The 14653-nt window shown below is 56.1% G+C and overlaps 1 protein-coding gene across 1 annotated transcript in view; it reads right to left on the minus strand.

Annotated features, from left to right (window-relative positions):
• KLHL29 (kelch like family member 29) overlaps positions 1-14653 on the minus strand; it is a 114771-nt gene that overhangs the window by 38931 nt on the left and 61187 nt on the right. Inside the window, exon 3 of the mRNA XM_081101491.1 lies at positions 12418-12930. Within this exon, the coding sequence (XP_080957617.1) occupies positions 12418-12930 (513 nt within the window). The remainder of the gene's footprint in view (positions 1-12417; positions 12931-14653) is intronic.

A 14653-nucleotide genomic window follows, 5' to 3' on the forward strand; every position in this document is an offset into this window, starting at 1 on the left:
CTGCACCAGGAACTGCCTTCGTCCTCAGAATCTGAATGCGGGCACCACGTGGGGGGAATTCGCCGCATTTACGAACGTGGACGGAAACCTCCCCAGGATGGAAGCAAATCTCTCATTCCCCCAAGATGACCGGGAGGGGGCGCCTTGTCAGGGACAAGCAGGAAAGGAAGCAAGGGGTGTCCTCAGAGGACCCCGTATCTGATCTCCCCTCCCTACATTTCCATCCAGGACAGAAGCAAAAGCAGGAAAGCAGGTTTTGAACTGAAACAAAATAAGCCTCAAGCCCAGAGGTTCACAGACCAAGGCTTTCTGGGACCTGCACGGATTCTTTTCAAAAAGGAAACGAGACGTTTGGAGATGAGTATGCAGTAGTGTGGATATCGAACTAGAATGCAGCACACCTGAAACTTAGATACTGTTACGCATCAATGCTACCTTAATTAAACAAAAACAAAAAGAAAAACCTTTGCCGGGTTCAGAAGGGCAAGAGCAGGCCCCCTTCAGAACCAATGAGCTGAACCAGCCAGCGTGAAGACCTGGATGGAGGAGGAGCCGCGAAGGAGGTGCCCAGTGGGCCCAGCTTGTGTTGGTGCGGCCAGGAAGCTGCGAGATTCCTGCCCTGAAATCCTACCTGGAGCTCACCCCAGCTCCCCTCCACGCCCACCCAGCTTCTCCGGTCTCTCCCGGACTTTTCCATCTCAGAGCTGCAGACCTGGGGGCAGACCACTCCCAGCAGGCCTCACAGGCAGGTCAGAGACCCCTGTGCACTCTGTGACGCCTCAATGATCAGCCACTGAAGGAACTCACTGAGCCTGAGGTGGTCCCCAAGGTGCTGAAAGGAAGGCTGGACAAGCCCGGTGGAGGGATGCAAACAGGCGATACCCGACTTGGCGCAACAGATAGGTGCGATCTGGCGTTGGCATTTTCCACGCCTTCTCCTGGGGTCCCCAGTGCCGCCTGGCCCTCCCCCTTTGCCTGCCCTCACATCCCTGGGTCCTGCCAGTCCGTCCTCTGCACAGCCCCAGCACCGGGGCAGCACCGTCGGGCCATAGCATGCCTCCTTCCACCGATGGCCACCACTGAGGCCTCCACAAACCGGCTTCCATCCCCACCCCCTGACTTCCCCTCAGCGGGAGGCACTGTTCTCTTCCGGCCTCAAAATAGTTCCCTGAAGTCAGTGCTGACTTCTCACTGACTTCTTGCACAGAAATCTTTCCCAAGAGGCACGAGGGTCCAGAAGAGGGACAGATGGTCCCTTTCTTTTTATAACACGGCCAGACTTTTGAAGTGAAGAGCTATAAACACAAGTTTTGCCTTCAGCAGATGTACTGTGGGCACAACAAGTACCACTTTGTGCTCCTCAGCAACTGTGAGAGGTGTTAGCTGGGGAGGGACTGGAGTCGGGCAGAGCACTGGTGGGCAGGCGGGGGCCCGGGGACCACGGCGTGACGGTCCCTGTTCGGCCTGCAGCCAGACCTTGTGCTTCTGCCCAGCAGGTTCCAGGTCTGCACCCCCTGGAAACGGTGTCTGCTCACCTTGCCCGAGCCCAGGAACCACCCAGCACAAGGCCCACCTGGGCAGTGGCCATGTTTGAAGGGCTGGGGGGTCTAGCTGTGTTCTTGCTCACCTCTCCCAACTAATCCTGAGGTCGGGTCTGTGAGCTGGGTGGGTTCTCTTCAAGAGATGCATGGCTCCGTTTTGTTTTGATTTTTAATGTTATTCTTCCTTGGAGAGAAACATTGATGTGAGAGAAATATCGATCAGTTGTTTCCCTGACAGGGAACCCACATCCTAGGTATGTGCTCTGACTGGGAATGGAACCCGCAACCTTTAGGTGTACAGAACGGTGCTCCAACCAACTGAGCGCCCCGGCCAGGGCCCTGGCTCAGCTTCATCACTTTCTCCCTTGAGCTGCTCATCACAGGGGTATCCAGTCCCCGTGGCTGTGCTGGGCTGTTTGGGGGCCTTGGCAAAGGGCAGGAATGGCTGGGTGGACACGACATCTGCTGAGCTCCCAAAGGGCCGAGGGCTGAGTGAGATGTCAGTGGGAAGCCAGTTCCCAGAGCTCTGCCCGGTGGCTCCTCATCCATCGGGGACAGAGAGCTGAGACATCAATAACGGCTTCTAAATGGATGTGCTGCTGTTTGGTAGATTTCAGGGATTTCATCCATTTAAAAGGGCACAAGTTCAATTAATAGACCTCATTAACTTCAAAGATGTATCATCTTTGCACTGAATTGGCTCCTCCGTAGGATGACTGGCTCCATTAACTTTATTGCATTGGCAATACTCTGCATAAGGCGTGGGAGATGTTGCCGTAAGAATCTCCAGGGCTGCCTGACTCCCAAGCTCCGGTAGCTTCTGCGGTGACCAGGGCCCTGACGGCAGCTTCCTCAAAGGGCTCAATGTCCCTCATGGATTTACTTTGGGAATTAAGTCCACCCACCCATCCACCCGTCCATCCATCCATCCATCGATCCATCACACAACCTTTTGGAGATGAGAAAAGAACCCAAGAATCACCAATTTATATTGAGAAATATCAGAAAAGAACCCAAGAATCACCAATTTATATTGAGAAATATCAGACACATGACTCTGGGAGACATAAGAGAGCCATCGTGGGACTTGCCCTTCATTAGCCCCAACTTAGCCTGTTGACGAGACAGGTTGCAACTGGGCAGCGTCAAGGTGTGTCGTGCAGAAAGGTGTGGGCATTGGAGGCAGGTGGTTTTGCTATTGTCACTCCAGCTCTACCCCTTACACCTGCGCCAGCACCTGCCCCAAGCCTTGGTTGTCTATCGATGAACCTGCCTCCCGGGCAGCTGCGAGGATTACCTAAGTACAGAGTGAATATATAACGACTATAAAACGCCCACTCCATTCCCTTGCACAAGACAAGGCTGCATCTACCAGCGTGGTCCACCAGCTCCTGGGAAGGGTGGTCCCTGACCTACAGCCTGAGACGGAGGCCCTGAGCGGGGGGCCCACATCTACTTCTCTGCTCTCTGGGACGAATGGCATTAAATTAGGAATCTTGGAATCACGGCCCACACCAAAAAATACTCTGCCCCATAAAACTGCCGTTGAGTCTAAGAAGGCCATGAACGTCTCCATAAAGAAGAGACTGAAAATAGAGGAGTTCTTTTTGGATCCATCAGAATTGCTGAAACCCGCCTGTTAGGAACGGCCAGACAGATCAGGGGCCTTCAGAGTCCCCACGCGGCGGTGCCTTAACTTAGGAGCTTCAGGGCCCTCTGCGGCAGGTCTGCCTGCGGTTCGAACGGAGAGCAGGCATCCTGGGCCTGCCAACGAGGCCACTACTCGGTCCTTAAAGGTGCCCTGCACCCTAATGGACAAGCACGGCTGACCACTAAAGGTATTCGTGTTCCCAGGAAGGAGCTGGGCCTTTACATGGACCTGCTAGTCCCCACTGATGGAGCGCAGGTTCCTACTCCCATGAGATGGCATTCTGCGATCCCTCCCGGCATGAAGGTTCTTTGGAAATAAGAAGCTAACCCCACAGATGGATGATCCTAATAATGGAAAACACAGCCAGTGCTCAGTCACCAGGGAGCGGAGTGAGCAGCGTGTAGGTGAACTGTGGCAAAATGATAAGAAGGGCCATAGGGCGGGACTTGAATCCAGTATGACTGGTGTCACACGGAGAAGAGGCCATCTGCGAGCCAAGGAGCAAGGCCCCACCGGAAACCAGCCCCAGTGGCACTCCGACCTTGGACTTGCAGCTCCCAGAACTGTGAGAAAACGAATGTCTGCTGGGCAAGCCCTCTGGTCGGTAGTATTTGCACGGCAGCCCGAGCACACCAATCAGAGCCCGTGGCACTGGCCCCGCAGATGACGGTGAGAAACCAATGCGTGCTTGCTGGGGACGAGAGCGGACCGGGGTCTGGGACACTGAGCAGTGACAAGGTGAGAGGCCACTTGGAAGAGGGAGGGAAAGGCAGGGAGAGGCCAGTGGGCAAAACCGGGCAGTTCACACCCCACGCGTGGTCAGCCAACATGGCCCCGGGACAGTAGCAGGTCAAGAAGAGCACTGTCTTGGCGATGCCCTGACAACCCTGGGACTTCCCTCTAAGGTATATTTTTTAAAGGGAAAGAGAACCACACCAAGGAAACAGGCAAGGACAACCATTTCAATAGATAACAACCTTTCAGCCATTTCTTTCTTCAGGCAATTTACAGTGTTTTGTGTTCCTAACCCTCTCGGCTGGCCGGCGGGCATTATTTTCACCTTTTATGTTTCTGGAACAGTGAGTGTGCTCCTGAATAGAATGTAATTTCAACCAAATCGTTTCTCATGGGGCCAGTGTGGTGCTGTGTTTCTCCAGTGTTATTTCATGGTTTGGGGTACCATGACCCCCCTCCCACGGGGACAGGCAGCTGGGACTCCACACCTTTGCCCAGCTCTCCTCCTCTCGAACCTCATTCCCATATACTGTAAGATTTCACTTACATGTGGAATCTAGAAAAAAACCAAAACAAATGAAAAACCAACCAACCCACATAAAAACAGACTCATGGAAACAGAGCAAACGAATGGCTGCCAGAGGGGAGGGGAGTGAGGGGACTGGCTGAAGGAAGGTGAAGGGGAATAAGAGGTACAATCTTGCAGTTATAAAATAAACAAGCCACGGAGATGGAGTGTACGGCACAGGAAATATAGTCAATAATATCGTAATAACTTTGCATGGAGACAGGCTTAATGTAGTAATCAGCCCATAAGGTACATAAATGTCAAATCACTATGTTGTACACCTGAAACGAATATGCCATGGTATGCCAACTATCCTGAATATATAATAAAAGCCTAATGTGCAAATTGACTGAATGGCAGAATGATCGGTCGCTATGACGCACACTGACCACTAGGGGGCAGACGCTCAACACAGGAGCTGCCCCTTGGTGGTCAGTGCGCTCCCACAGGGGGAGTGCTGCTCAGCCAGAGGCTGGACTCACAGCTGCCGAGTACAGCGGTGGTGGCGGGAGCCTCTCCCACCTCCACAGCAGCCCTAAGGAGCAGTGAGCAGGCGAACGGTAAAGAGTGAGGGGTCCTGGACTGCGAGAGGGCGCAGGCTGGGCTGAGGGACCCCTCCTCCCTCCAAGTGCACAAATTTCATGCACTGAGCCTCTAGTACTTTAATAAAAAAAATTTAAAAGCCCCCAAAACTCATTCCCAGACTAAAAAATGGAAAAGTCCTGTGGGTCAGCCAGACAGGGCATGCCTTTCCCAGCCAAGATAGCACATGCTGGAGGTTTGAATAGGCCATTGCCTCTGTGCAGTAAGGGGGAGAAAGGTTTGCAGAATCTGTGAAGCTGGGTCTGCACCAATTTCCCAGCATGCCCCACCCCGGCCCCCACCTGTGATTCTTTGACTAGATCCTAGCCCTTGAAGACTAAAGGAACCTTCACCTTGCAGGATCAGAATGGCTTTGGGGACTGATGAAGTGGACTGTCCCTTGCCTACGAGCATGGATCCCTGATGGCCACCCTGGCTGGGGAGAGAAAGAAGGCAGCTGGGTAGCTGGAGCAGAGTCCAGGAATGGCCTCTGTGTGTCAAGGATTCAGAGGATGGGATTCTTGGGCCTATAGGTGTAAGTCACTAGCTGAACGTGTCTCCCATCAGGACAGGCCCTGCAAGCCATTTGAGTAGACGCGTGTGTGTGCAACTCCGATAGATGAATCTATTGGGAAATCGTTACTCTGTGTCCTGGCACTCAGCCCCAGCATTCCTCCTTCAGACTGGGCATTTGTAGAACTATCTGCCTTCTCTCTGCCTCCCCTCCATCACTCTGACTGCTTCCAAAGGCCCAGACCACGCTGACCTCCTTTCTCCAGCCCCTGCAGCGCTTGTCGCTGGCACCCCCTGGACTCCCCAAGTGGAGTACAGGCTCCTCCAGGCAGACCTCTGCCCCTCCCAGTGCCTGGCATGGTGTCTGGGACACTGCGGGCATCACCACAGACTACGTCCAGCAGGAGCCGAAACCTGTCTCGGACGCAGCCAGCACACCGCCAAGTGTGGGCTCTGCACGCAGTAGGTGCCTAATCCTACACCCATTAGTTGCTCAGTGAGTGCTTGGTAGTGCACAGGGAGGGAGGCGGCGTGACTCTGTGATCTAGAACCCGGCGGCAGTCCCTGCTGGTGCCGCACAGCCACTCCTAGGGGACAGTTAGGGCCAGAGCGGGACTTCTGACCTCGAAGTGCTCAGCAGGGACTGGGGGCTGAAAGCCATACGCTGGTCTCAGCTCCCTGTCCTCCGCTCAGCGAGGAGAAGGCCCAGGGGTCCCGGCTCTGCCTCTGTTCTGCTGAGCAGTGGGGCCCTGAGCGGGGTGTCCCCAGGCTGGTGTCCCCGGGGGTCCCCTCATGCTCTGAGGAGGACACGTCTCTGGGGGGTCTGGCTGCCTGTGTTGCATCTCTCTGCTTGCCTGGTTCACTCAGCGTCAAATGATCTATTAACAAAACCGTTAAGTCCAGACAGCCCTCCAATTAATGATTAACAAACCCCCGGAGGCCAGAGCTCTGTGTCGCGGGTGGGTGAGGAGGCCAGACCTCCTGCGGATGGAGCGCCACATTCCAGGGGCTCTGACCCATTTCCTGGGCGAGGGTGAGTGTTGGGGTGGGTGCTGGAAAGGGTAACGGGGGGACTGTTAATGTTAACTGGCTCCAGATCTGTGCAGAGGGTTACGCCAGTCAGATCTGGGAGAATATTTTGGACAACCTTGCTTTAAAATCAATATTTCTTCTCTGGGATTCTTTAGAAATTACTGCAGGGGCAGTGATACCAACAGCTGGCATTGTTGTGAGCTTACTCTGTGCCCGGCACTGTGTTAAGACGTTGCATGCATCATTAAACCCTCAATGCATATGTATGCGGCTGGCGCTGTCACTGTTTCCACATCACAGATAAGGAAACTGAGGCCGAGAGAGACCTGCTTCCTGGCACGAGGTCACCGGGTTCGCGGGGAGTGGAATTTGAATTCTACCGAAGCCACTCGGTGCAGAACCTGGCTCGCCAGCCCGCCGCCTGCAGCCTTGCTGGGTTGATCTGTCCCATGGATGGGTGTGGCCCCTGCTGAGCCCTTGGCACCCTGACATCAAGCTGAGCATCACAGGATGCTGGGAGCCCCTGCAGGGAGTTGGGAGGGGCCCCTGGAGTTAGGGGAGGACCCACCACAGGCCTGGTTCCTTTTGGTGAGGGCGATGGTGGAGACCAAATGGGCCGGTGGGAGAAGAAAGGCCCATTTCTGTTCAGAGCGGACCCCTGGGAGCTAGGTCTTGAGAGCATCCGATGTTAGTGCTGTTGATACAACCTCCCGAGACTCTGGAGGGCCAGGGGTCGTTGGCTTTGTCACACTGGGTCCCTAGAGGACGGCGGACACAGGAAGTGGCCCCGGTGCCGGTAGTGAAAACAGTCACAGCAGACAGGTTTACGGGGCTGGCTATGTGCTAGGCACCACTCCCGGCTTCACGTCAAAGACCTCGCTCACCCATCACAACAACCGGAAGGACCAGCTCCTGTGATGATGCCCCTTTTACAGACGAAGGAAGGGAGACAGTGCCAGGACCCACACTCTGCTGAGGCGCCTGGGGACAGGAGCAGACGCAGGGGAAAGGTATGGGCTGCCCGGCTGCAGAATGAAGTCCCACAGGCATTTCCTGTCTGCTCAGGCCCTTGGGCACCAACCTGCCTTCACCACCCAAAGGGAGGAGGCAGCTGGAGAGGAGTCACAGAACCGTGGCGGGTCATTCCCAGCCAGTGCTTTGTGCCTTCACCCATCTCACGCTGCTTGAGCATCCCTCAGAGCCCGGCACTGGCTGGGGAGCTGGGGGTGGCCTGGGAATGGGACGGGGTACTGGCCATCCAGTTGGGAGAATGACCCAGGAGTGGGTGCTGTGCCAAGGCACGGAGCACCGCTGGCTGGGAGAGAACCAGGGAGCGGAGTGGCTACGGGGCAGCCTGTGAGCAGAATGGCAAGAGGTGAAGGGGGAGCCAGGCAGGAGCCAGGCCCTAAGCACCAGGTGGGGGATGGGCATGTCCTGAGAGGAGAGGGGCTGTTGGACACCTTCCACCAGGAGTGACAGGACCGCTGTGGCTGCGCTGAGGGCCTGGAGGTCAGCAGTGGAGAGGAGAGGACTGAGCAGAGGAGGCAGGGTCCAGGGAGTTTGCAGACCCAGTGCCCCAGGGGAAAAGGCGAGTCAAGGACAAACGCAGGCTGTGACTTTGAACTCCGGGATGGATTCGTGAGGTCATTTCTGAGACGGGGACCCAGGAAGAGCGGGTCTGTGGGAAGATGACTTCAGTGTGGACATTTCGTGCCTCTGGGCTACCGTGTGTGGGCAAACGGCTTTACCGCGCATTCCCAGCTTCTTCTAGAATATTCATTGCGGGTGCAGAGGGCGCAGTGTGCCCTGGCATGGCAGAGGGCAGGGGAGGCAGACCTGGGATCTATGCTGGCCTACGGCTGGGGACGGCAGTCCTGGGTCCCCCTGCAGGGCAGCTGATGCAGCAGCTTGGAGGGGAGGGACATGGAGGTGCCATGAAGGGGCTTGGTCGGGGCTGCCAGCCCTGCGAACGAGCTTGGGCTTCTTTCCCCTCTCCAGCTCTGGGCGGGGCCCGGATTTCCACCCTTTCACGAGCTTCTTTGCTCGGCTGGACTCTCCAGACCCAGGGCCACTGTCGATGGGATGACTGCTTTCAGTGTAAAGGGGGTTCAGTGCTACGCGTGTTCGTGCTGGTCTCCTCAAATCCTCCTCGAGGGTGGACGAGGGAAAGGAGGCTCAGAGAGGTTAGGAGACTCGCCCCAGTCACACAGCTGTTCACTATGCCCCACAGCATCTTCAGCAGATCCCGTCTTTGCCAAGCAGAAGGCGGCATGAGGGCAGACAGAGCTCTGTGGGCTGGAGGCCCAGGGCCAAGGATGGAAGGTGAGGAGAAGGGGAACCACAGGACGGGGCCACACACACTGCCTGTTCCCCGACCCTGGGAGCCCTCATGGCCCTTCCCTCTGGGCTTACAAAGTCTGAAGTCAGAACAGACAAGCCTCTCACTCCAGGTCAACTTGGACTTGGCTTTTTGGTGCAGAAGCAAGTGGGAGCAGGAGCAGCCTGGCTTCTCTGTCCTGGACACGTGGGTGAAAACACAACAGCTTTTCTGCAGCTACTACCAGGCCCAGGGCTGGGCCCCACAAGGTCTCTGGCTACCCTCTCAGCTACCAGTAATCCTTTGAAAGAAAGGGGATAGGGAGGCTGACATCAGTAGCTTGCGCCTCTACTGTGCCCCCCTTGGCTGGGCTGCGTGGCACCGGTGACATTAGACTTGACGGTTTCCAGGCCTGAGGTTGGCCACCACCTCTGCCCACGGATGAGCCCAGGGGACCCAATCCAACAACAAGACAAATGGCTCTGGTGTTTTACAACAGGATACAAATGGAACTAATTCTTTTTTCCTCCCTTATCACTTTGCACACGTGAAATCTGTTTTAATTAGCTTTCCGTCTATCACCTTAAGCCAAATAAGGAAGAAACCCCACAGACGGCTCCCACCCTCAAATGGTGCTTAGAGAAAGAAAGATTTATCCTTGCAAGTTTCGTAAGAAAATCTATATGTGCTCAATGCATTTAAATAACACTCATTAAAGTGAACTGCATGCAAGCTGCCTTCCCTCGTCACAGATGAGAGGCAGTAGCTTGACCTATTGCAAATCAAAAAGCATTTCCACACCACCTTTATTTTTCAACTGGTTAAGTTTTCAGATGAAAGTCCCAACACCCTTTTTTGGGGGGAAGGCAGACTAACGTAAATCGCCCCAACGGAAATTTTAGCCCAGCCGATTGGAAGATAATGACAAGAAACAAAATGTGAAATTTTAAATCAGGGCACTAATGAAATCTAAAAATACCAGTGGCTCCTCCCTCTGGCTGGCAAGACCTGCTCCTCGTGGATGGGATTTCTCCATAATTACTCAACCCCGTGAGAGGCTAGGTTGTCACGTCAAACAATAGGAGGGAAAGTCTCGGGACTTTAAGGAGCCAGATCTCAAGGCGAGCCACGGTGGGTCTTATTATAACGCTGGGCGAGGTTTCAGCCAGTGAACAGGAGAGAAGGCAAGTTCCTCTTTTCCTAAAGTGGAGTTCAGACTAGTGTTGACACACCGCGCAGTGCCTCCTGGATCCCTCTCGGAGCCGCCGTCTGTCATTTAGGAGTGTGAAATCAATGGGGCTCGGGAGATGTAAAATCCCGAGGGGCGGAATTAAAAGTGACCCAAATCCAAACCCACACGGTCTTGTCAGGAATATGATTCTCACACGGCAAGCTCCAAAGATGTGATTTCGAAATTCGGGCTTCTTATTTTAAAAAATATGCAGCTGTTTGACATTAGATCTGACAGACAAATTATAGCTTTAGCAATACAGGCCTTTAGGATTAGAAATGAAAGGAGAAGTTACTGAAAAAACACCACAACACACACACACACACACACCAACAAACCCACCAGGCCTGAGTGGGGAGGAATTTGTATGTGCGTGTTGCATTGTCTCTCTTCACCGGAATATAAGGAGATACATTAGCGGACGAGGCCGTGAACATAGAGAATCAAGTTCAATGTAATTTCTGGGGGCAACAGTCAGCTCTCCCGCAAACTACCCAAGTCTGTGTGAGGGTTGTCACTGGGGGAGGGGAATCTCACTGACTCACCAGAAGGGGGCGCTGTGGACACTTGCTAGGCACACCCCATCGCATACCTAGCACTGAATCTACCCTTTGGGGCTGGAAGAGGGAAGCCCATCAAGGCCCCTCTTTCTTCTCCCCTCCTGTCCATGGGCTTGGACCTACCATAGAGGATGGTTCATGTCCTCGGGCCCCACAAAGATGCTACAGGTCTGACTCTGCAGTGACCAGTGTGCCCAGGGGACAGCAGGGGCCAGTCTCTACCACTGCATCTTCCTGCTCTGTGGACTCAGGTGCCTGGGGATGATGCCTGGCAGCTTTGGAGAGGCGGATGCCAGTTCCCTGCTAAACCCCAAACGAGGGACTCCAGTCCAGTTACCAGTTTCCTTTCTGCACAGAACAAGGCCCTTTCCTAGATGCACGACTGACACCTGGCAAGTCAGCAAGACCCTTCACCAGTCCCGGGAGGTTGCCAGGTTAGGGGGCTATGCTCCCCCGGTGGGGAGAAGGGAGCCCACCCACAGCCTCAGGCCTTGGCAAGGCCTTGGCGCTGCTGGGACACCCAGTGCCCATTGTGTCAGAGTTGGCAACAAGTACACTGGGAGCAAGTTTTTGTTTTTGTAAAGGGAGAGAGAGCCTAAAACCAAACAAAAAAATTAATTTAGTCTTTTTTTTTTAAAGATCTTAAACAAAGCAAGAGTTTACCAGAATGTAGATGTAATTTCCTATAATTTTGTTGTTTAAAACTAGTGCTGATTTCAAAAACAAAGACAGTCAGGGCGCATGAGACTGGGAACGAAACCCAGTGAAGATCTAGGTTGTGGGGGTGCTTGACAAGGCTTGGAAATCGCCCGAAAGGACGAAGAAGGAAATTCATGAGCAGAGGCGGGAAGAGGACAGTTAGCTGGAGCCAGTGCTCCCCAAGAGGCAAGGGCCCTGAGATGCAGGCTCAGAGGCTGAAAAAGGGGAGGCTGAGGATCGTGCCAAGACTCACACTTACTAGGTCCACCTCCCCTCCCCTTTCAACGAGGCCTGGGTCCCCCAGCAAGCAGACGGCTGGCCATGTCCCTCCTGCTGCACCGGGCCCAGGCCGAGCTGCCTCCTTTCCGCACTCAGCACGAGCAGGCCTGGCTGTCTGGAGCTCCAGGGGCCCCACCAGAGCCTCACCGAGCCACCCTTGGGTCCTTGAAACAAAAAAATCCAACTGGCTCAGGATGGTCTGGGAGTGTCTCCTGGGCCTCGGCGAATGCCCAGGGAGGCGCTCTCATCCGATGGCACGGTGAGGGGTGCTTTTCTGGGGAGGGACACGGACAGTTCATATTCCCCCTGTCCGCCTGCTGGAAGATGGAAAAGGCCCATGGGACTGTTTCATGGAGCCCTGAGGGGAACACATGACGCCTGCTCATTCTGCACTTGGCCTGGCCTTGGGGTCAGAGGTGAAATGGCCTAGGGCTTGGGCTGGAGGCATCAGGACCCTGGACTTGGCAGACTCGCCCTCCCCTCCTCTTCCTGCCCACTCACATTGCCCTGCACCCCTGACCTGTCTTCCTCCTTCTCCTCTGTCTGAGGCCAGGGGGCCCTACGGCAGCCTCCAGGGTGGGTGAGGTCAGAGGGTGCTGCGGGGGAGCACAGGCCGCCAGGAACCACGCTCCTGTCCGTGCCCGTCGCAGTGACCACGTGGGGAGGCACAGACGCAGGCACACAGGGAGCAGGTGGCAGCGGGACTTACCTTTGGGGTGCCCGGGGTCGGTGAACTCATACTTCCCCACACCAATGGTCCGCAGCATCTGCAGCCCGTGGGCGGAGTCGGTCGTGGGGGGCCCGTTGGTGGCAGGGGCACCGCTGGGGCGAGTGGCCGACGGCTGGGCTGGTGGCGGCGGAGGCAGCAGGGGCCCTGCCATATGACCGTTGCCCACCGCAGTGGGTCCCGGGCGGGCCACCTGCCCCACGCCAGGCAGTGTGGAGACGGCCAGGGGCTGTGGGCTGGCATACAGGGCCTGGGCGGGCATGTTGACCACCACGCTGCTCAGTGGCTGAGAGGGCGGCTGTGGCAGCGAGTAGTGGCCTGGCATCAGCGGGAGCTGGGGCCCCACGTGTGGAGGCAGTGAGGGGGTCACCCCGATGACCGGGGCCTGGACGTTCACGGCCGGGCTGAAGGTGGGAGGCTGGGCCACTCCATAGGAGTGTGCGATCAGGGCGGGCTGGCTCCCGGCGGCCACCGTGGTCACCCATGGCCCTGTGCCTGCAAGGGAGATGGAAGAGATGTCATCTGCCGGTTATACATTCACTCAACAAACACCGGCTGCCCCAGGCCCTGGGCTGGGCGCCGGGGTCACAGGGGTGGACAACACGCCTGCGCCCAGGAGCTCACAGAATAAGCACCTGCGATTACAGGAGCAGGAGAGAAGCGCCTCAGGATATCTGAGCAGATGGCTGCGAGGGCTCGGGAGGGACAGCAGTCTTCCTGGGACAGGTGGAGAGGCAACACAACAGACAGAAAAACGGGGAGGCCTTCAAAGAGATCCGGGTTCAAAGCCTGGCTCTGCCACTTGCTAGCTAAGAGCCTGGGCAAGTTGCTCATCTCCTCTGAGCCTCATTCCTCCCACCTGTTACATGGAACTAGCAACACCGACCTCACAGGTCTCCTGGGAAGAAGGGAATGAGGAAAAGATACTTTAAAACAACTAGCAGAGGGCCTCGTATGTGCGACATGTTCCATACATGCTGGCACTTCCCCTTCCTCTTTGGAGGGTCACGGAGGGGTGGTGATGGCTGGATTGCGACGGCAGGTTTCGCTGGGCCAGGGCTGCAGCTGCAGAGCTGGGGGTGTGTGTGGTGCGGGAAGTCAGTAGGGGCTGCTCTCTATGGCCTCGCTGCGGGGCCAGGCAACCTCTGCATAGCCAGCCTCGGGGGAAACGTGAGAATCCTTTCTGGCCCTTGAAGGAACTGGTAGGCCTGGTCCAAGACACAGGGCCAGGGCAGGCAGGGCAGGGCCAGGGCCCCCTGAGCGAGCTGCCATTGAGGGGACCCAAGCCGGCTTATGAGTGAGACCAGCGGATACGGTGACAGGCAAGGCCAGTCTGGGTTGCCTCGGACTGAATGGGTGCAGATGTAGGTCTTTGTCACCTGAATGTCACCTTAGCTTTCCTGACGCCTCTGGAGTGGCTGTGTAGATTGAGGGCGAGGCCCTGAGGAAGGAGGGTGGGCCACCAGCCCCAGAGGGAGACGCTGGGGCTGGGAGCTCCCACACAGAAAGATCACGAGGCAGGGGAAGAATCAAGACAGCAGGGCAACTATCAAAACAGCCGAGGGCGCTGTCCCCAGGAGCTGTCCGAAGGGAGAGCCACGGGGCATGGTGGCGGACAGCGCTTTAGGCCTGATTCTGCCCTCACCAGCCGAGTGACCTCAGCACAAGCCTCCCCGAGTCAGTTTCCCCATCTGCAGTGGGACAGGAAGGACGCCAACTTGGCAGGGCTGCTGCGAGCAGCGAGATGACATAGAACGAGGCACGTCATACCCGTGCAACCAACAGCTCTGATCATGAAGAGGCTGGAGGACACGAGAAGCTGGCAAATGTCGGTGAAACGGCACCAGCAAGATTCTAGAAAGGGCTGCCGAGGGGAGATTGTCCCCCAGCCTGGAGAAGAGGAGGTGGCGTCACCACAAGCCAGCCTGGTGTCTCAAGGACACAGCATGGCCTGCTAAGCTCAGTTTCCTCCAGGATTAGCCAGGGAGCCTGAGAAAATGCTCCAGAACTTCCGAGTGCAGCTGGGAGGTCTCGGATGGCTCTGTGGGAAGATCCAGAGGTGCCGTGGGCGGAGGCCTAGATGTCTGAGGGGGTGGCCCAGAGGATGCCGAGACCTGCAGAGAGGCGTCTGACGGTGTGAGCCAAACTCTGCTCACCACTGTTACCAAGGATGACTAAGTCTGCAGGTGACATACTATTGGGAGGATGAGGCACTGGT

The sequence above is a fragment of the Myotis nattereri genome (genome assembly GCF_964212035.1).
Source record: "Myotis nattereri genome assembly, chromosome: 10".
NCBI classification, from domain to species: Eukaryota; Metazoa; Chordata; class Mammalia; order Chiroptera; family Vespertilionidae; genus Myotis; species Myotis nattereri.